Genomic DNA, 22,083 nt, shown 5'->3' on the forward strand with positions numbered 1-22,083 from the left:
GAACAGCTGTGGTGAATGGTCTTGCCCAGGAGGACATCTAATTTTAGGGCCTATCAATATGTGAACTACATGTCCTGAGGCAGAGCCCTCATAAGAGAAACAGGATTGTTTGAGAGGAAATTAAATTATTGTAAGCTAAAGAAAAGTCCCCAGGCTAGGAAAGACAAAGAGGCAGTACAAACTGCTACCCTTGCAGGCTGAGACTTCCCACTGTGATTGCAAGACATGGTGTCAAAGATGTGTGTGGGAAGAGGATTGTGGCAAGTATGCTTGCTTAACATGAAGGCTGCAGGTGGGAATTGAAGCAATCCTTCAGCAATTGTTATATCAAGCCTTTTGGTGGAGATCAGTACAAGAAGAATAAATCCCAGTGCCCTCAACATCTTGGTTTCAGATTAGAACCATCTCTCGTGTGAAGCTTGTGTGGAGACTAGGGCACACCTATGGTTCTGTTAGAAATAAGAGTTGATCAAGAATTTAACTGCTTAGGAGCTGCTGTGTACTATTATGGCTATTGATACAAAAGTTAACGCTGAGTATCAGGTCCAAACTGTGATATCTGCAGTTAGGATATTCTAAGGAATATTCTAGCTATTCTAAGAAAGCCAATAGTGAAGAAAATGCAGGGCTAAGGACTTGACTATAGGAACAAAGAAATAAGAAATGCACACAGAAGCAGAAGACACCAGGTAATGTGATTTCTGACGTACAGCTGTAGGATCATGCTGGCTGAGAAACTGACTGGAAGCAGTTACAAAGCAGGTAGCAGCCAATACTCTGAAACCAGTTTAGACTGAAACATGCACTAACCAAAGGCTTGCAGAAGCATGGGCTACTGCAGAGAGGGTGCAGTGATGCACGACGAAAGCAGGAGTCTCCATTGTGTTGTGAGCCCTACAGGAAGAGAAGCAAGAAGCATGGCATTTGTGGCTATGCATCTCATCTTACTGTCTTCCCGAATGTTTTGGATGAAAAGGCAGAAACGTTTGTGAGGAATACCTGCATATTTGCAGAACTAAAACAATTAGACTAAAACAAAGGGATCAAGCAGAGCAAGATTATTTGGGGCTGGGAAAACCTCTCTTACAAAGAGAGGCTGGGGTTGTGCAGACTGGATAGAAGAGAAGGCTCCAGAGAGGGCTAATACCTGAAGGGGGCCTACAAAAAGGTGGGAGAGAGAATCATAGAATCATAGAATCAATGAGGTTGGAAGGGATCTCAAAGATCATCCAGTCCAACCTATCCCCCAGCCCTATCCAGTCAACCAGACTGTGGCACTAAGTTTAAAAAGGCCTGTAGTGACAGCAGGAGGGGCAATGGTTTTAAATTAGAGAAGAACAGATTTAGACTGGATGTTAGGTACAAGTTCTTTACTATGAGGGTAATGGAACACTGGAACAAATTCCTCAGGCACCTAGTAGAGGCCCCATCCCTGGAGATACTCAAGGTCAGGCTCAACAAGGCTCTGAGTAACCCGAGCTAGTGAAGGGTGTCCTTACTCACTGCAGGGGACTGGGGCTAGATGACCTTTGGAGGTCCTTTCAAACGCAAAGCATTCTATGACTCTTATGATATCAGGATGACAACAAAAGTTTTAGTCTTTGCTGGTTTTGCCTTCCCTAGTATGGAAGAATGTACAATCTGTTCCAGCACTATGGATATTGTGAAGTCAGCATTTCTTAGTTACTTGCATCAGGTTTTTTTATTTGCATCGTCATATGTACTAGATTGAACAGAGGGATGCAGTCAGTTGTCATGGCTAAGGTCACAAAAGAAAAACACAGATGAACTAAGGATGTAGAGGGAAGAACCAAGTCTAAAAGTATGGGATATTTTTAAAAAACACTATAGATCAGTGACCCTTAGATGGGCAGAAAATGGCAGGTGGTAAAAACTAGTTTCCTCTGAAATACAAAATGTTCTCTCTGTGTGTATGATATGCAGCCCTACATCAGTTTGATGGAAAAGATTTTTCATTTTTAAAGAGCTGATCAGGTGTATTCAGCACTGGTCAGGCCACACCTTGAGCCCTGTGTCCAATTCTGGGGCCCTCAATTCAAGAGAGATGTTGAGGTGCTGGAAGGTGTCCAGAGAAGGGTGACAAAGCTGTTGAGGGGCCTGGAACACAAACCCTATGAGGAGAGGCTGAGGGAGCTGGGGTTGTTTAGCCTGGAGAAGAGGAGGCTCAGGGGGGACCTCATTGCTGTCTACAACTACCTGAAGGAAGGCTGTAGCCAGGTGGGGGTTGGTCTCTTCCACCAGACAACCAGCAACAGAACAAGGGGACACAGTCTCAAGTTGTGCTGGGGGAAGTATAGGCTGGATATTAGGAGGAAGTTCTTGCCAGAGAGAGTGATTTGCCATTGGAATGGGCTGCCCAGGGAGGTGGTGGAGGCACCATCCCTGGAGGTGTTCATGAAAAGCCTGGATGAGGCACTTAGTGCCATGGTCTAGTTGACTGGATAGGGCTGGGGGATAGTTTGGACTGGGTGATGTTGGAGGTCTCTTCCACCCTGGTTGATTCTATGATTCTATGATTCTAATTTTGAAAACCAAGAATAACAGCACTGTAGAGGTGAGATATTTGTGTCATCAGTAAAGGGCTAGTAAAGAAAATACGATGTTGATGACAGCCACCTTAGGACAACAGTAAACAACACAGGGCAGGTTTGACATATTTATATGTCTATGTCTGCTTTTGGTGTTCAATAATATTTTAACCAAATTTTATTTTGAAATCTTGCCATTTGTTTCCAGTCGTCATCTGCATTCACTTTGTAGACTCCAGCTGTATTTCCGCATATATAAATTCATATCCACATATAAATACCCACAAAATAGCATAAGCTAACTCTGTTTACAATTTATCTGATAATAGGTGTATATCTCATGAAATCACACTATCAGAAGTGACTATACGGTCTCAACTACAGGAATTCCAGAATTTGGCTTTGTGTGCTGTGTTTGTCATTTTGAACGTAACAATTGTGTTGCTTGTCCAGAGTGTATTTGCTTTAAAAACCAAATGCTTATAAGGTCAAACAGTGACTATGTGAGTTCCTCTGAGACTAGTGGAGATGTCATGAGACAGAATCAAACATGGAAGAGCACAGAGCCCCAAGACCAGTACTTAGCCTGAATCAGGAGTTTAGCTCCTTGCTGGATTTGTAGGAAAAAGCCTGTGTTTGTGAGTGTTTTAAATGCTGTGGGAGGAGGTTGTGTCCTTGCAGCCAGACAAGTGCTGTGTTTAATTTTCTAATAGGGGACACAGTCTCAAGTTGTGCCAGGGTAGGTATAGGCTGGATATTAGGAAGAAGTTCTTCACAGAGAGAGTGATTTGCCATTGGAATGGGCTGCCCAGGGAGGTGGTGGAGGCACCGTCCCTGGAGGTCTTCAAGAAAAGCCTGGATGAGGCACTTAGTGCCATGGTCTAGTTGACTGGGTAGGGCTGGGTGATAGGTTGGACTGGATGATGTTGGAGGTCTCTTCCAACCTGGTTGATTCTATGACTCTATGACTCTAATACCAGAGCACAAGTTCTGACCTAATTTTGAAAGGACAAGTTTTTGTCAGGTCTGCACTGCCAGGTCTTGCCTTGGTCTGCCTGTTCTGTTTTCTATTTTTAAATTCTAACAGCAATTGTCTAACAAAGTAGTAGCTGTTATCTTGCCAGTTTTAGCTTTAGCTTACTTTTACCTGATTGTATAATGTAGTGCCTATTTTTATTGTAATTTTCATATATTCCTCTACCTACAAGTCACTACTCTGTGTAAAAGGAACTCTCTGAACCTAGGATAAAAATGTAACATGGAGGAGAACAGACATGAAGTGTTACAAAGAGGGCAAAGAAAGTATATGTAAACTATATATAGCAAATCTAAATGCTAATGTGGAATTGCAGAAGACTGCAGAACATGCAAGGTGTAAAGTATGCTAGAAGACATACAAAAATAAATCATATTTGACCCCAGACTAAAGAGGAGTAAGCTCCCACTGTCAGCATTGATGTCTTCCTCTTGGAGAAAAGCTTCAGACATTGACAGCTTGCCATAAGCCTCACTCCAATCCCAGACTGAAGCTGTCAGCCATAGGATTCAGGGAAGGGTGTGTGATGAGCACAACAACAGAGAGAGGTTTCAAAAAGACTGTAAAAAGTATTTTTAAATGTTTTTGCTAGTCTTTGCAGAATTTTCTTTTTTCTCCCCCCCCCCCCCCCCCCCCCCCCCCCCAGGTTATAAATATGTTGGACTAACAACAGTTATTTTAATAAACCATTAGGATGTCAGGTAGTCTAACAGTACTTCCTTAAATTCTTGACTTACCATCCAGGTTGTGAATCTGAGGCCCACATAAACTACATGAGTTATAGTACAATGCTGCCCTTGGAAATGGTCACTGAAAAATTGCTTCACCAAAGGGGGTCATTTGGCACAGGAACAGGCTGCCCAGGGAAGCAGTAGAGTCACTATTCCTAGAGGTGTTTAAAAGTCATTTGTTTGAGGTGCTCAGGAACCTGACCTCCCAGTTGTGTACAAGAAGATATTAGGTTATGGCTGGACTTGATGATCTTAAGGTCGTTTCCAGCCAGGAAGTTCTATGATTCTGTGATAACAGTATTCAGATTGTACAGGATATAGTTGCTTCCCTTGGCCACGTAATGGACACAGAGATGCAAAGAGTAGAACAAAGAATTATGGCTATTTTTCTATCATAGTATTTTGTATGAAGGAACAGAGCAGCTATGCTAGAAATCCTTTGTACTCTACCCTTACGAGGGATAAAGGTGAAAGTGGTGTTTATACGCCAGGTGAGGAGGTTAAAAAGCACTCCCATCAAGTCTGAAGGAGTGGGAGCCTGTGCAGTCCTTGTATACTTCTGGCAGCACTACTGTCAGTATGATTACCAGAATAGCAGAGGAGCAAGGCATCATGTCTCTGGATCTCATCACCAAAGGCTGCAATGTGGTGAGGCAGTTGCTCGTTTATGTTACAGCTTGCAATCAATATTCACATGGTTTTGCTTGTTCGGCCCTGAGGGAACAGAACAAACTCATTTTTTTTCCTGTCTAGAGTCCACTGGCTTGTGCCTGTTACATGCCTAGTGTTTCCTGCTAACTCACTATGATTTTGATTTGAAATTATCAATGCTGCATTCATCCTATTAAAAAAGTTAGATTATATATATACACACACACACATATATACATACCCAGTTTTCCTCACCTCTCTAACATAGCTGCACCCTGTTCATTCTTGTGGTCATCTCAGTATCTCCACTGTTTTATCTTTATACTATGATGTCTATGAACACCCTCCAAAAGTGCTGGCTTCCTAAGTGGTCACAGCAGGAAAATTGGAGGAAATAGGGATGGGAAATTTCCTTTGAGATCTCCATCTGAGATCAGCTGACACTTTGTACAAGTCTATTCCTTCAAATAAAAGATAAAGATATGTTATTGCTTGCTCAGCAAGTAGAGATGTGACGGTTCAGTTACCAGTCAGGGCATCTCATAGTCTTTTTTTCGTCTCTTGTCAGCTAGATTGGTTGTACCCTTTTGAGAACTGGCAGGGAGCAGATGTGTGACAATGGCAGGTAGCAGGGAGAGGGGCAGACTGGGTCCAGGACTTGTGGCACCAGAACAAGCTGCTCAAGGCTCAATGAAATCCCTGCTTGCTAGTTAAAGTGAGCTTGTAGCTACTGAGTTCCTCCTACAAGCAAGAAGGACACAACTCAATGTTTGCACTCCAATGCATTAATCAGCAGCTTGTTTCAACTTAGGCTGAGTAGAGAAGTCATATGAGCAGCACATGCAGCATGTACTTATGACATATGCTTTTAATATTGAGATTCCCAGAATTCTTTCTGTGTATAGTTGTGAAACTCTCTTACAAATAAAGAACTATGGCTCATCCTGCTGACACATAAGCAACCAATTGGTTTTTTTAGTAGCTCATTGGGGTTTCAGTAAGACTGAGGATGATTTGAAATTAAAAAGCAAATAAGAATAAGAATAAGAATAACAACAATAATAGAGGTTTTCTGGAGTAAAGTATAAATTTTCACCTGAGTGAGCTAAATGTCTTTGGATAGCTTTTTCTAATATATATATTTTTTAATTAATGGGAAATATATATTATGAAAATATCTTCTGAAAACACCCTGAGGAATTTGAGAGGGGAATGAAGAAGATTTTCTAGAATATATTGCATTGATATCCTTATATTAGAGTAGACAACATTTTCAATCATGTAGTTTCCCATCACAGGCAAAACTTACAGGCAGTTTTCCTTAACTGCCTTCCATCCTGTAGCAGTTTTTCTGTTTCCTCAATCCCTGTCAGTGCTTTTCATCAAGAGGCATCAGATGCAACAAATTGATTTCAAAAGGTGAAATTGAATCACAATCCCTTTATTGATAGTATTCCAAATATCAGAGTTCATTCTTTCATATTTGCTCTCCAGCCTGAGCCCTGAAAGACTGTCAGCTGTGAATTTTCTTTGTAGGTGTGATGGAGAGGTAATAAATGATTGATTGATTGATTGATTGATTGATTTTAAGATGGTATTTTTTCAAAATTAATATTGTTTATTAATGTTGATACTCAGGACTTTTGCCCCCTCCAATTATTTTAATAATAATAATAATTGGTTCTTCACATGAAAAGCATTACATAAATGATAAAGGCAAAAATGAAATAACTAGCAAAACTACAACATGAAACCATTAGAACTGGAAGAGAAGGTTCTTGTGGTCTTGTCCACGAGATGGACTAAGAAAGCCCATTTCTGCTTGTGGCAGATGGCAATGGTGAATTACAAGAAGCCTTAAGTATTTACTCACAAAATTATTTCCGAACTTGGGAAACAGTACCCAAAAACCTGCTGATGATCTCTGACCTGGTCCTGATTCCTCTGGATGATCTATGTGTCCCTTCCAGGGCTTCTCATCTTGACAGGTATAAGCAGGATGTTTTGCAATGTACAGTCTTAGCACAATGTCACATGGGCTCAGTGAGCCTGTCATGTGGAAGTAATTGTGCCTATTCTTGGTGCACTTAAAGCATGCAGTTTCCAGGAAGATAAGCCCAGAGCATCAGGGCTTCGTCATAAAATCATGGAATCGACCAAGTTGGAAGAGACCTCCAAGTTCATCCAGTCCAACCTATCACACAGCCCTATCCAGTTAACTAGACTATGGCACTAAGTGCCTCATCCAGTCTTTTCTTCAACACCTCCAGGAATGGCAACCCCACTGCCTGCCTGGGCAGCCCATGCAGCAGGGCTAACTTATAGTTTAGCATAACAGAATGCTGTAGAGCATGGCAGGATGCACATTGAGCCAATGGTAGAATCACTGCCAGAAGCAGGGAGCAGTATAAGGCAGAAACCATGGCAGTAGCAGCAGTAGCAAGCAAGCACATTGTCTCTATCTGCTGATCTCTCTTATCAATGTAGTTTGAGAACGAATTGCCCTTTGGACACAGATTAGCCAATTGGAATGGCAGTTATCCAAGCTTGACCATATTAGGTGAAACCACAGACTTGCTTTACCCAAATCTGGAAAAACATAGGCCTTGCACGAGGTAGGCACAAGCCAAGTGTATGTACCTTGTTTACCACGGGATGTAAACATGAGCAAAACAAATCTGAGCAAACCAGTGTCCTTAGACTCAGCAGCTCCATGTTCTCTGTCCTCCTTCCCATGGTTGCTTCTCCTAACAGCAGAAAGAGAAAGAGCAGGAAAATAAGTTTGGACAAACCAGGACATGTTCAGGATGATTCTGGCCTGTTTAGGCCTTCCACGACAGTAGACTGTGCAAAAGAGATGGTGAAATGAGAGCTCTATACAGTGTTTTAAGACTGGTAATCTAAGATAGGGCAAAACAGAGCATCTGTGTCTCACACCCGTGATTATTCAGTCAGCTGCAGTTTTAAATCTTGAATATATTCCTTCTGGAACTGTAGACTCCTGTACTTTATTAAACTCATCATATTACTAATCTCTGGAATTTTGAGTCCCATATGCAGTTGGGTAATGAATAGTTCATTGTAATGAACTATTACATTGTTGCTGATCACACCTGCCAGTTTATTCTTATAAAGAATTTTAAATATAAGTGGAGTTTTAACCAGTTAGGAAAGAACTGAACTGGTGCCTGTTGCATTTGTTCACAGAAGCTGACCTTATTGCTGTCTGCAACTACCTGAGGGGTGGTTGTGGCCAGGAGGAGGTTGCTCTCTTCTCTCAGGTGGCCAGCACCAGAACGAGAGGACACAGCCTCAGGCTGCGCCAGGGGAAATTTAGGCTGGAGGTGAGGAGAAAGTTCTTCACTGAGAGAGTCATTGGACACTGGAATGGGCTGCCCGGGGAGGTGGTGGAGTCGCCGTCCCTGGAGCTGTTCAAGGCAAGGTTGGACATGGCACTTGGTGCCATGGTCTAGCCTTGAGCTCTGTGGTAAAGGGTTGGACTTGATGATCTGTGAGGTCTCTTCCAACCCTGATAATTCTGTGATAATGTGATACTGTGATACTGTGTGAAATAGTCAACACCAGATGATGTGCCTTCAGGTGGATGAGTAAAGGCCAGAAATAGTCTTTATCTTTTACCCAAGATAAAGCACAACCATTTCATTTAGATTCAATCTGAAGAGATGAAATGAGAGATAGAATGATTAGGAGGTTTGAGTTGAATGGAAGTTAGGAGCAAGGTCAGTCTTGTTAATTGTATGGACAAATCCAATGGTAGGCTGGGCAGTCCAAAGACCATTTACTCATTAAAAAGAATTTGCTAGTAAGTCTTGTCAGATTGTTTCTTTATACGCTGCTTATGCTGTTTACAAGAAACAGAAACATCAGCTGTATTAGGTTAAGCTTGTTTATTCATATGATTTTGCTGGGGTTTACATTTTAGTGGGTATCATTCAAGGCAACACTGAGTAATCAATACAGGAAATGTTTTCACAGGGAGTTCATGGAACTTACCAACCGTAATGACACTTTCAGACTTACATAACAAAAGCTTTGCAAGTGTGAAATAGCTCAAAATAAGGCTTCTAGTGATTGTATTCCTAGATGATAGCATATATGAATAAATGGTTGGACTTGATGATCCTGAAAGTCTTTTCCAACCTAAATGATTCTGTGATTCTGTGTAGTTGCTATTTAAACAGTTGGTTTGGGTTCTACTCAGACAGCAGTTAGGGAATTCTACCCACGTGGCATCGATGTAAATTTTGTTGCTAGCAGCTGAGACATTGGTATTTCACTTGCCTGCCTGCAGTGAGAGGTTATGAGGACTCTGCCGTGCTGACATGACACGTGAATTCTCTTGAAGATACAAGTGGTGCATATCCTTTATCAGTCATCCCTTCTATAGATTTTATACTCACACAGGATCATTTCCAAATTAAGCAAAAGCAAACCTTCATGACAGAATACTTAGAATTTCTAACATCACTTTCTTATGTGGGTCAAACTCTGCTTTGCCACCAGGAATTCAACAATATATTTTTAAGAGACTGGTAGTTTAAGAATCCAGATATTTGTTAATGTAGCTTTCTTCATAATAAGGTGGGGTTTGTACCTAGGATAATAATTTCAGCTATGATGTAAATTACATTACTTAGGTATCATCGCTTGTCATAAAATGGTTTGCTAGAAGAGTGCAGAAATGTTAAAATATGACCTCTGCTGGCAGTAAAAAAGGTCAGAACTCCGATCAGAGAAAGTGTTTTTCTGGTTTAGTGCTCAAATGCTGCGCAATTGTTTACTGTGATAGTGAATGTGTGTGGGTTTGTTTTGTATATTGGTGGCAGGTTTTTGTTCTTCTACTTGCAGTCATTAGTGATATGCAATTAGTTTCTTGTCATTGAGTGTGGAGACGTTATATGGGAAGCACTTTTTTCCTGACAGGCCAATTTCTTTGAATGGCCTAGCCTCAATAGAAATGAGGCATTTATGCTGTTAAGAAAACTTATAATAGATTTTATTCTGTGATGAGATCTAGATTCAGTAAACTGAGCTCCTGCTTCATCTATTCAGATCCTCATTTCAGTATTCTTGTGAAGCAGGAAGTAGTGCAGGTGACAGAGGCGATAGCTGATAGGGAGAAGGTTACCAACCAAAACTTGAACCTTTGAGGACACGTTTCTTTATAGTCAGTTACTAGGCAATTTCTCAGTTAACTATGAAAAATCAAGTATGACTCAAACACTTTAAAGAAGATGTGGGCACTCAAGTGTCTGATGACACCGTGTTACTGGTCTAGTGGCTATGGTGTCAATGTCTCTGTGCCTCTCAGTTCATGGTTAATGGGCTAAAGGGTTATTTGATGATGGGGAGCCATAACTGAGTGTCTTACCTCATGCCCGAGCTATGATTCTATGATTTTTCTTTATATCAAGGACAACCTGATCTAAAGGGTAACTTGATCATGTGTAGGTCAAAACCACTGTGTTCTGTCTCACTGAAGGAGCAAACTCAGTGCCAGTTTTCTGGTACCTTCTAGTTGTTACAAACGTGGTGCTGTTTTCTTGGTATTACTACCTGTTAAGCAACAATGCCAAGCAAATAATCTGTTTGTGTTTGGATGCAAGGCAGACAGATCAAATTAGGAACAGTCTTTACGCTACAATGTCACTTGTTCTTTTGCTCACACAACTGGCTTTTGGAATGACTCATGGCACCATTTAGCAGTTGTGACTGCCATGAGCGCACTAAAAAATGTCTGTACTTTAGCCATGAAAACATTAAATAGCCATGACTGCCTTTTCCAGGAAAGTCCTACCTTTGATTCCTTAGGCCCTTTTATACACCTTATTTAGGCTTATGTGGGAAAGAGCTTTGGGAAAGACATTTTAACCCTCCATTATTCTGTTGCAACCTGTTCAAAAACTGTATACATGTTCATGCCAGGGTGGCAGTGGTATAGTGAGATCACTTTGAACATGCTGGCGGGAAGTTGCATAGAGAGGATACAAAGGTGTAAACTTGATCAGTGCTTGTGTAGGATTGTTGTGATGTGTGTGTGATTGAGCACATACTATGTTTCAGTTGTAAAACTTAGTTTGGTTTCAGTAGCAAGCTAAGAGAAACCTGCATAACTTAGATGTACAATAAGAAGTGTGCAGGTCTTGTGTGGGAATTAGCAGGTACATTTGAAGTGTAGAGATTGTATAGTCAAGTGGATGGAGCACTCAACAGGATTCTGATGATAATGTGTCTCTCTTCAGCCTAGACATTGAGCCATTATGTGATGGTCTGGCAAATTGCTTCAACTACTTCTGGCTCTGTTTCCTCCACAGGAAAAAGAGGATTCTGCTTTAGAATGAGATTTGCAAGAGCTAGTGTAATAAATAATTGTTATAATGATACATTTCTCTGCAAAAGCTTGGGTAATCAGTGGCATTAGTTTGAATTTGTTTTAATTGAATGGAGGTTTGACATGCAATTTCATGTTTCAGCTGGGCAAATTGATGATTGATGGACTGGTGCAGAAGTTTTAGTGATTTCTTTCTTAAATAGTAAACAGAATTCTTAACGAGAAGAAAAGAAATCGTGGTAATTTGAGGCCAATTGCCAACAGAGGGTTGCAAATTGTTAGTGCCAGGTTAAACTGCTTTATACATTGGGAAGTACTTGCATTTTAAGTAACTTTTCATTGTTACAGAAATACCAGAGTTATATTCCTCCTAATAAAACAACTGTTTTATTTTGAAACAGAATGTTCGCCACTGCTGAAAAGATCATGGAACCATCTAGATGAAGAGAGATAGGAGATCTGATGCAATTTTTATTTTGTGCTTGCATCATATCATGATACCAAAGGAAGAGTGGTTGCTATCCTCACCTGTAATCTGAGCAAATTTGTGATCCTGCAATCATGTCTCACATGTACCAGCAGTGGTTATGCTGCTGTCATCGTCTGAGCATTAGTTACTGTATTCCAGTAGCTAACAGCAAAAGAAACCTGCAGTGATGTTGATTGAACGAAACATTGGTTGAAAACTGTCATCAGTTATGCTTGTCAGCTTTTCCGGATTGTTGTGTTTTCCACTGGTGCAGAGATACCTTACTGTACAATATGTAAAGCCATAATGCTCATCTCCTCACCTATGCAAGACATAGCTTGAAAAAATGGGAGTGACCACTATCCTCTGCAGAAAGGACCAGCAATTAATTGATTTGGGCACCAATTACACAGAACAACCATCAGATGACACCAAGCTAGGAGCAGGTGTTGATCTGTTGGAAGGTAGGGGAGCCCTGCAGAAAAAAATAGACAGGCTGGGTGGGTGGGCAGTGGCCAGTGGGATGAGGTTTAACAAGACCAAGTGCAGGGTTCTGCACTTTTGCCATAACAACCCCAAGCAGCATTACAGGCTGGGGACAGAGTGGCTGGAGAGCAGCCAGGAAAAAAGGGACCTGGGGGTACTGATAGATAGTAAGCTGAAGATGAGCCAGCAGTGTGCCCAGGTGGCCAAGAGAGCCAAGGGCATCCTGGCCTGCATCAGGAACAGTGTGGCCAGTAGGACAAGGGAGGTTATTCTGCCCCTGTACTCAGCACTGGTCAGGCCACACCTTGAGTGCTGTGTCCAGTTCTGGGCCCCTCAATTCAAGAGAGATGTTGAGGTGGTGGAATGTGTCCAGAGAAGGGAGACAAAGCTGGTGAGGGGCCTGGAACACAAACCCTATGAGGAGGGGCTGAGGGAGCTGGGGGTGTTTAGCCTGGAGAAGAGGAGGCTCAGGGGTGATCTTATTGCTGTCTACAACTACCTGAAGGGACCTTGTAGCCAGGTGGGGGTTGGTCTCTTCCACCAGACAACCAGCAACAGAACAAGGGGACACAGTCTCAAGTTGTGCCAGGGTAGGTCTAGGCTGGATGTTAGGAGGAAGTTGTTTCCAGAGAGAGTGATTGGCATTGGAATGGGCTGCCCAGGGAGGTGGTGGAGGCACCGTCCCTGGGGGTCTTCAAGAAAAGCCTGGATGAGGCACTTAGTGCCATGGTCTAGTTGACTGGCTAGGGCTGGGTGCTAGGTTGGACTGGATGATGTTGGAGGTGTCTTCCAACCTGGTTGATTCTATGATTAGCTATACTGTGCTTGTTGCAGGAGCTTAATATTGTAAAGGCTCAGTAAATGATAGTTTGTCCTAGATATGTCCTTTTTGTTTTCTGCTGTGTGCTCAGATGAATTAAAAAAAAAAAAAAAAAGCTTTACAGCAGACCTGAATGGGCCTGTTAGAAATTCTTCTGCTGGTTACTGACCTGTAAATACTTTTTTTTAGAACAGTCATCTTTCCTCTGCTATGTAACTCTCCTTCTTTTTTTTTTTCTCTTGAATAGATCCCTGCAGCAAGAAAATCTCCTCAGCCTGATTTATCTTTTTTTTTTTAATATATTCTTTTTCCTATCCTTTTCAGTTCATTTTCAATTCATTTATGTATATTCCATGTCTCTGCTTTTTCTCCCATGAGATGTCAGTCATTAACCTCCTACACTGGATATCAGAGGCTCTCTGAAAGTGCATGTGAGATAAATTGAGCAATATGAGAACTAACTAATGCTAACTAATTCATAAATATTGTATTATACAATTATATAGATATTGTTTCAAATATAGAAGCAACTCATAATAGCAGAGCTCCAGATTATTAGTTTTATTATTACATCTACAGTGGTCTCTAATTAGTTAGATTAGATTTGACCAATTCTACTCTTGTGCAGTGCTCACATATCAGGCCTTAAAAGGCCACAGTTAGTGGGATCTAAAAAGCATCATGATATCCTAAAGCATCAAGTCAAATCAATGAAAAAGGGAATAGAAAATGGAGAGGGCAGTACCAGATGCTGATACCATAGCTATTATTTCCCATTGCTTTGGTCAGAGGCTTTGCACTTGGAGAATGCACTCAGCGCAAAGAGCTTCATGGATTCCAAAGCATAATTGTCTCTAAACACTTGGTTTGCATTTTTCTACATTTCCCCTGTTCTTTGGGCCAAAGTGGGTCTGTAGTCTGAAGTTTCTGTGGGCTGCTGTAATGTGTGTTTTGTTGTCTTTGTCCCTAGAGTATTCATTGCTAGCTGGAGAGAGATGAAAGATGTTACTTCCACCAAGAGCACACTATTCCTGCCCATTCCACTTCCATCAAGTCAGCTGATGAAAAGACCTGCTACGACAAGCAATGCTAGCTGAGACTTTTCCCACAGTCTGGGAATTAGCTGCCCCGATCAGGCAACTATTTGGTCTCTTACTACTTATGTCTTGACACGAATGTGTCATCACATGGAGAGAAGATGACATGTAAAATGTTTTCCCATAGGCAGTGCAGTTTTTTAAAGCAGCAGTCCACAGTAAGTTTAAAAGAACAGATAAAATTATACTGTGTGCTAGTTTGAAGCAGGCTAGAATGTTTTGGTGAGAAGAACTAGATTACAAGCTGTGAAAGGAAAACAGTGGTGGTGTCTACTTCACTCATAGGATTGCTGAGATGTATAGGAACAAGAAATAAAAACATAGATAACCACTCTCACTTGGGCTGCTGGCTGAGCTGCATCTTACTCTCTAACCTCACCCTCCATTTTGGACTAATCCACTTTGCTTCTTAACCTCTTGGACGAACCTCCATTCTTCCTTGGCACTGGGGTAAGGTTTAGAGGGGTAGGGGGAAGGTGAAGGGGTGGTTGAGAGCCCCTCCTGGGGACTCAGGATTCTGGGAGGGGAGTTGTGTTTCTGTATTACCTTTTACCTTGTATATTTCTGTATATAACTGTACATATTGTAAATATCTGCTTGTATATTGTGCTCGTGGTAAATATAAGCTTCATTCATATTTCCAGAGCCAGCTGAGTCTAGTCTGGGTGATTTCTAAAGTGGGGGGGGGGGCAGGGAACACCCAAACCATCAGATACATGTTTATGACATCAGGAATTCCCTAGCATTAAATGAGACAATTCTATATGACTGCTTTATATGACTACTCAGCTTCTTTCCTAGTCTGTGAAGTTGCTTTTAGTTATCTGTTGACAATGTTTCTTAAATTCTTGAGTTGCCTTGGAGCCTTCTGCTTTGGTTGGGAACACAGAGCAGTCACAGCAGTTGGAACTGAAGGCATGGCCTGAAGTCACAGGGCAGTGTTATGGAAAATCTTGTTTATTCCTATGCTTGGTCTCACAAAATGTTCATGAACATGTTGAGGTTTTAACATCTTTACACTAAGCCATTCGAAAAACAGGACTTGCAAAAAAGATACAGTGTGCCTCTACAATACAAAAAGTGGTTCTTGGAGTAACACTCCAACAAGCTGCTCTTAACTCATTAACCTACTACTCTATGGGTTTGTGAAGTTAAAGGAAAAGTCACATGAAACAAGATGTGGAAATGTGAAAAGTATTGTTAAAAAAAGAATGCTTGGAAAGTTTTTCCATAGCCCAAATGGAGTTGCATTCTGGTTTTATCAGTGACACCAGCCTCTAACATAAGCCCCATTTTATTTCCTAAATTGATGTTTGGAAAAACAGGCATTTTGAAAATCCAGGATATTTGCATTTTGAAACTGGGATGCAGTGTACAGAGAGACAGGTGGGGGGTGGTCTCTTCTGCCAGGCAACCAGCAACAGAACAAGGGGACACAGTCTCAAGTTGTGCCGAAGGAGATTTAGGCTGGATGTTAGGAGGAAGTTCTTGCCAGAGAGAGTGATTGGCATTGGAATGGGCTGCCCAGGGAGGTGGTGGAGGCACCGTCCCTGGATGTGTTCAAGAAAAGCCTGGATGAGGCACTCAGTGCCATGGTCTAGTTGACTGGCTAGGGCTGGGCGCTAGGTTGGAGTGGATGATGTTGGAGGTCTCTTCCAACCTGGTTGATTCTATGATTCTATGGGAGTGCCTGAGCTGTGTCGCAAGTATCATTTCCTGTTTGTTTTTATTTTTGTTTTTATTTGTTGTTGGGGTTTGTTGTTGTTGTTGTTATTTGATTTTTGTTTAGTTTGGGGTTTTTTGACCTGGAACTGCCTTTTTCAAGGCAGTTCAAGGCCTCCTTCAGAAGCCAATCTGACACAGGGCGTGGCTTCACTGGAGTCACGCCAGCCAAGCTGTGCCTAGAAACACCCTACCAAAACCATCATATATATATTGTGTATTTTACAGCTCTGGGTCCAGTTTTGAAGACCTAAGAAACACATCAAGTAGTTCATAGGTTGCAAGACAAGAGCTTTCATCATGTTGCAGATGCCAGCACTGGCAGCTGACACAGCTTCTCTGATAATAGTATTTCTTCCAGTAACCCTACAAAGAGCTAGTGAGAAAGTACTGATCCCTTTGTGAACCTTGGAGCTCCATACACCAAGGATTGAGTTGCCACCCAGATGCCACTGAGGTCAAAAAGCCAGGGGAAGATGTGGAAAATACACCAACTTTCATTTCCTGCTCTCTGGCCCTCACCTGTGGAGATGCTTATGACCAGGGCAGAGTTTGTGTATGAATGCTGGAAATGAGTTTGGGACCACCTAAAGCTATGCTCCGTCTTGATGTTCTTAAATTAAAGTTAATAGCAAAGGATTTCCATTCTTTTCTTTGTCTCATGCTCTCTGCAAGCATGAACCTGGCAGCTCTGAGACACATACTGCTTTTCAAGCCCTCTCTTTTCCCTGCTAGCCTATTGCTATCTCTGAAGTCATTTAAGGCAGACTTAGCTTCTTGATGTATTACCTCATGCATACAGAAAAGCACACACACTCTCAGGAAAAAAATCTCAATGTTAGTCTTCTGTTCTCTCCTACTTTTTGTGCTATAAAGAGATGAGGTCAGTAGTGTGCACTTGCAGCCCAGAGGGCCAACCAGATCCTGGGCTGCATCAGGAGAAGTGTGGCCAGCAGGTCAAGGGAGGTGATTCTCTCCCTCTGCTCCACTCTGCTGAGACCCGACCTGGAGTACTGCATCCAGTTTTGTAGCTCCCATTACAAGAAGGATGTGGATGTGCTGGAGCGTGTCCAGAGAAGGGCCACTGGGTTGATCAGAGGGATGACTAAAAGAGTTGGGGCTGTTCAGTCTGGAGAAGAGGAGGCTCTGAATTGACCTTCTTGTGGCCTTTCAGTATCTGAAGGGGTCCTACAAAAAAGCTGGGGAAGGACTTTTCAGGATATCAGTGAGTAACAGAACAAGGGGGAATGGAGTAAAGCTGGAACTGGGTAGATTCAGGCTGGACATGAGGAGGAAGTTGTTCAGCATGAGAGTGGTGAGAGCCTGGAATGAGTTGCCCAGGCAGGTGGTTGAGGCCCCATTCCTGGAGGTGCTGTATGGGGCTCTGTCCAGCCTGATCTAGGGTGACCCTGGGCATGGCAGTGGGGTTTGAACTAGATGATTCTTATGGTCCCTTCCAACCCTGACTGATTCTATGATTCTAAGTGTTTTAGCAGAGAGTATTTTGCTGTGTTAATTAGAATAGCCAGTAGCCCCAAGTAGTGCTAAGTAGGCAGGGTTTAACAAATTAATGTAAGAATTTGTAGCATGATAGAAATCCTGATTTGTTGCATTTGTTTCTTAGGGTTGTTTTTTTTTAGTGCATGAGACATGCTGTCGTCTTGAACAGGACATACTTTACGCAGATAAACACTTAGGTGATGAATACAATTAGTGTATTGTAAGTGTGTCTTTTAAAGTACACGTCCATATGTCAGTTGTCAAAACCTCTTGACTTAAAATGCTGTATAGATAGGACAGTGAGCTGAAAATGTGATTTCACAGTCCTGGAGAAGAAGCCTTTGATAAGGTTTGATTGTAATTATGAAAAACAGTTGTATTCCTTACTGGTTGTTGCTCAGCAGATGATACATTTTGTAACCTGTGTCTGTCTCCTGCTTTTGTGCTGCAAAGGAAGGGCCTTCACAGGTTGTTTCGTACAACCACAAGTTAGATCTTTTAGCCTGTTTCCCTGGTTCAATGTTCAATGTTCCATGCTATGAACATGCTCCATGTTATGTTTTATCATTACATTAAATGTGGAGTTTGTAAGAAGGTGAAACACACTAAAATACCTTTGTTTTTTGTTTTTTGTTTTTCTTTTTCAGAACAATAAAGGTTTGAATAGTGCCTCCCCAAGAAGTGTGATGAGAAATGGCTTTAGGAAACAATACCCAGAGAAGTTATTCTATCATTCCCTGCTTCATCTTTGTTGAGGTGAGTGCAAGCATTCAGTTGTCAAAGCTATGTAGAAGGCAGCTCTGCCCTGCAGGAGTTAAATAACTGCTGACCACCAGTCCTGTGGTGTCTGGTAGTCAGCTGGCAGTGCCCTCAGATGTGGGTCAGCTGCAGCTGATTGCTCATCTTCCCATTTTACTCAGTCTGTGTCCCCATCTTGCTGCTGCATGAGGACTAGACCTTGTTTAAGAAAATGCCTAATCTCACAGTCTAACGGTTCATAGGCTTAAGAAGCAACACTCAGCTTTGATTCCAGTTCACATGGAACACACAGTTTATCAGGTGTGCTTATCCTTTGAGTGTCATGAAGGAGCCTGACTAGAAGGAAGGCTGTGAATTGACTAACACTGGGTGTTCCACAGCCACGCAGCAGCGGTTGCTCCAGAGTGGAGAATTGTTCCATGTCTTTGTTAAGGGTAGAGGGCTTTTTAAAGGTTGGCTTGACATTTTACTCTGCATAATTTTTTTTTTCCTGGTGCTTCCTTTATTTACCCTGACACTGCTAGGCTGCTCAAAAACATTACCTAAATCAGTGAATGTTCCTCTGGCAATTACAAGGCTGGAGTGCTTTTCCTGGGAAGGGTGGCAGCTCTGGGTTTCCAAGGAGAAAGAAAGCTTCCATCAAATGTAGCTGATGAAAAGGAGTTAATTGTCCATGAATGACCATCTTCAGAGTGGCCTGTCTGTGATGGTTTGGGTGTTCCCTGCCCCCCCACACTTTAGAAATCACCCAGACTAGACTCAGCTGGCTCTGGAAATATGAATGAAGCTATTTATTTACAGCTAGCACAATATACAAGCAGGTATTTACAGTATATACAGTTATATGCAGAAATATACAAGGTAAAAGGTAATACAGAAACACAACTCCCCTCCCAGAAACCTGAGTCCCCAGGAGGGGCTCTCAACCACCCCTTCACCTTCCCCCTGCCCCTCTAAACCTTACCCCAGTGCCAAGGAAGAATGGAGGTTCAGCCAGGGGGGTTAGGAAGCAAAGTGGATTAGTCCAAAATGGAGGGTGAGGTTAGAGATGCAGCTCAGCCTGCAGCCCAAGTGAGAGTGGTTATCTATGTTTTTATTTCTTGTTCCTATACATTTCAGCAAGCCTATGAGCGAAGTAGACATCACCACTGCTTTCCTTTCACAGCCTGTAGTCTAGTTCTTCTCACCGAAACATTCTAGCCTGCTTCAAACTAGCACACTGTCTGATGTCACTTGGATGCAATATTCACTCTCTGGCCCAAATAATCCCTTGACTTAGTATTGTGGAATTATGAATATTTTGGGTTGGAAGGGACCTTTACAGGTCATGTAGTCCAATCTTGCTGTAGTCAGCAGGGACATCTGTAGCTAAATGAGGTTGCTCAGAGCCCTAACAACCTAATCTAGAATGGTTCAAGGGATGGAGCATATGAAAGAGGCAAAAGGCCAAGGAATTTCATATCACAGCTAGCCACACTTCAGTGTGGTGTTTGTCACTCACAGGACAAGTGCAGTGTCAACTTTGTGTTCTTTCACAAAAGAAGCACTGAGAGCAGGCAAAAGACTAACTGCAATGCTAAGTGATGTGTAAGACTCACCCTTACTTTTTCCTTGAAATCTTGGAAACTTTTGATCGTACTGCAGGAGCAGGCATAATGGTCACTGTGAATGGTTGCTTTCCAGAGCTGCTGAGCAGTGGCCTTTCCCCAGGGATACAGAATCATAGAATCAGGTAGGGTTGGAAGGGACCACAAGGATCACCTAGTTCCAACCCCCCTGCCGTGCCCAAGGACACCTTACCCTAGATCAGGCTGGCCACAGCCTCATCCAGCCTGGCCTTAAACACCTCCAGGCATGGGGTCTCAACCACCTCCCTGGGCAACCCATTCCAGCCTCTTACCACGCCCATGGTGAAGAACTTCCTCCTCACATCCAGTCTGAATCTCCCCATCTCCAGCTTTGCTCCATTCCCCCTGATAGCCTAAAAAGTCCTTCCCCAGCTTTTTTGTAGGACCCCTTCAGATATTGGAAGGCCACAATAAGGTCACCTCAGAGCCTCCCCTTCTCCAAACTGAACAACCCAAAACCATGCAGTTGTCTGAGATCTCTCTAATCCTTACTCACCTGGAGTTCCCTCCTCAGAGTTTCTTCCCCAGCCAGGAGATAGAGCTGTCATATAATGTAATCTCTACTATTTGTACTACCATCTCAGCCCCTAAAACAGTCAGATGATCCCTGCATGCTTAAGCTAGTGTAAGTAGCACTTTCCTTTGCAACTTGAATGGGTCTTTCTTGCAAGAGGAATTTGATCAATTGGAAAAGGAGGACAGAGGAAGTGTGTAATAAATCCACTAGTAAAACTTGGCACAGAGCCTTCTTAGTTGCAGCCACAGCAGACACCAGAGTGGGAAGGTAGCTGAGCCTTGTAGGACTTCAGGGGGATTTGTAACTGACATATTGTCCAGCTTCCTGAGAAGTGTCTGTGTGTGCTGCCTGGGGAAACTGAGGAGCTGTTGTGGCTCAGAGAGTGGGTCACTGCATTATTCCATCATCCAGAGAAAGAATAGATAAAAGTGTGAAAAAAATAAGTCATAATCTCAGAAGAAATGAAACAAACAGCACTAAGAATGAGATGTCTCAAACTTACTACTTAAACAGGCAGCTTTGAAGGGTTTTAGTCTTCAAAATGTATGAATGATGAGCCTGGTTGGCAGCTTGTGACAGGGATATAAATTGTCCATCCTGTAGACAAGACTGACATGAACACAAGAGTAAATCTTTTTACAGGATGCAGAGAAAATTATTTTCTTCCCTCACCACTGTAGTTTCCTTGTCCTTTTATATACTTGCCATGCTGATTAATATACCATTTCAAATTAAAAATCAATCGAAGGCAGAGAGCTAGTGTCTGAAAAGACATTCCCTCTTCTACATTTCTTCCCCTCTTTGTCCAAAATATGGATTTTTAATGTAGCACTACTGGAACTACAAATTCATAGAGTTAGATCAAGCATTGTAGCATTAAATAGGAGGAAATCTAATTTCCTGCTGAGAATGCAGAGATGATTGATAGTAGCCATTCCATCTGAAGAATCCCTGTAAATCTTCAGGCACTGCATGTGTTTTTCTTTCCTACTGCCATGCTTTTGAGACAAAAGGATGTGGGTTTTGGATGAGCTACTCCAGACACCAAGATCTGTTCTGAATTGCTTGCGTTGGGATGGGACCTGTTTAGAAGCAGCTTTGAAGCAGCTGTGTGACACCTTGCTGCAGCTATTAAAGGTGGACACAGGACAGTTTAAAATAATGTTGCTGCTCTTCTTGTAACATTTTTTACAAGCTAAAACAATCTGGCAGTAGGCAGCTCAGGTGATTACGAGGTGGAAAAGAGAAGGTCAGTAAATATTACGGTAGGCCTTTTCTCCAGAATGTGCTGCCTCCCTCACTGTCCTCCATGGAATGTGGTCCTGTTATTAAAAGTTTTTAGACATTTACTCTGAAGAATAAAATGATGGGCCTTGATGGTCATATCAAACACTCTTCCAGTAGGCACTTGCTTGCTGCCTAGTATGCAGAGTATGTCCAAGGAAGTTGTGACAGCAGTGGTGGAAATGACTTGTCACAAACAATTTGGACATTCTAAAAGCCATTATGCTTCAATCTGTACAAATGTGACACTTTCAATTTCAGCAGTTATTCACATTTCCTTTTTTTTAATTCTGTTTAATTTTTCTCATGCTGAAATAAGTTGTAGCAGTTAGTTATTAAGAAATCTGACCTGAAGATGAATGGCTCATTATAAAAACTTAAACTCTGTGTCTGACTCTACAAATTCCTTTTTATGTTCAAAATATGAACTTTTTAATAATAAAGAGATAGCATGTGATGTCTAATCTGTAACGACAGAAACG

At 42.1% G+C, this 22,083-nt stretch overlaps 1 protein-coding gene across 1 annotated transcript in view; it reads left to right on the forward strand.

Moving 5' to 3' along the window:
- PLPPR1 (phospholipid phosphatase related 1) overlaps nt 1-22,083 on the forward strand; it is a 161,348-nt gene that overhangs the window by 62,094 nt on the left and 77,171 nt on the right. Inside the window, exon 3 of the mRNA XM_064176718.1 lies at nt 18,061-18,169. Within this exon, the coding sequence (XP_064032788.1) occupies nt 18,107-18,169 (63 nt within the window). The 5' untranslated portion in view covers nt 18,061-18,106. The remainder of the gene's footprint in view (nt 1-18,060; nt 18,170-22,083) is intronic.

Source organism: Pogoniulus pusillus, chromosome Z (genome assembly GCF_015220805.1).
Source record: "Pogoniulus pusillus isolate bPogPus1 chromosome Z, bPogPus1.pri, whole genome shotgun sequence".
Lineage (NCBI taxonomy): Eukaryota > Metazoa > Chordata > Aves > Piciformes > Lybiidae > Pogoniulus > Pogoniulus pusillus.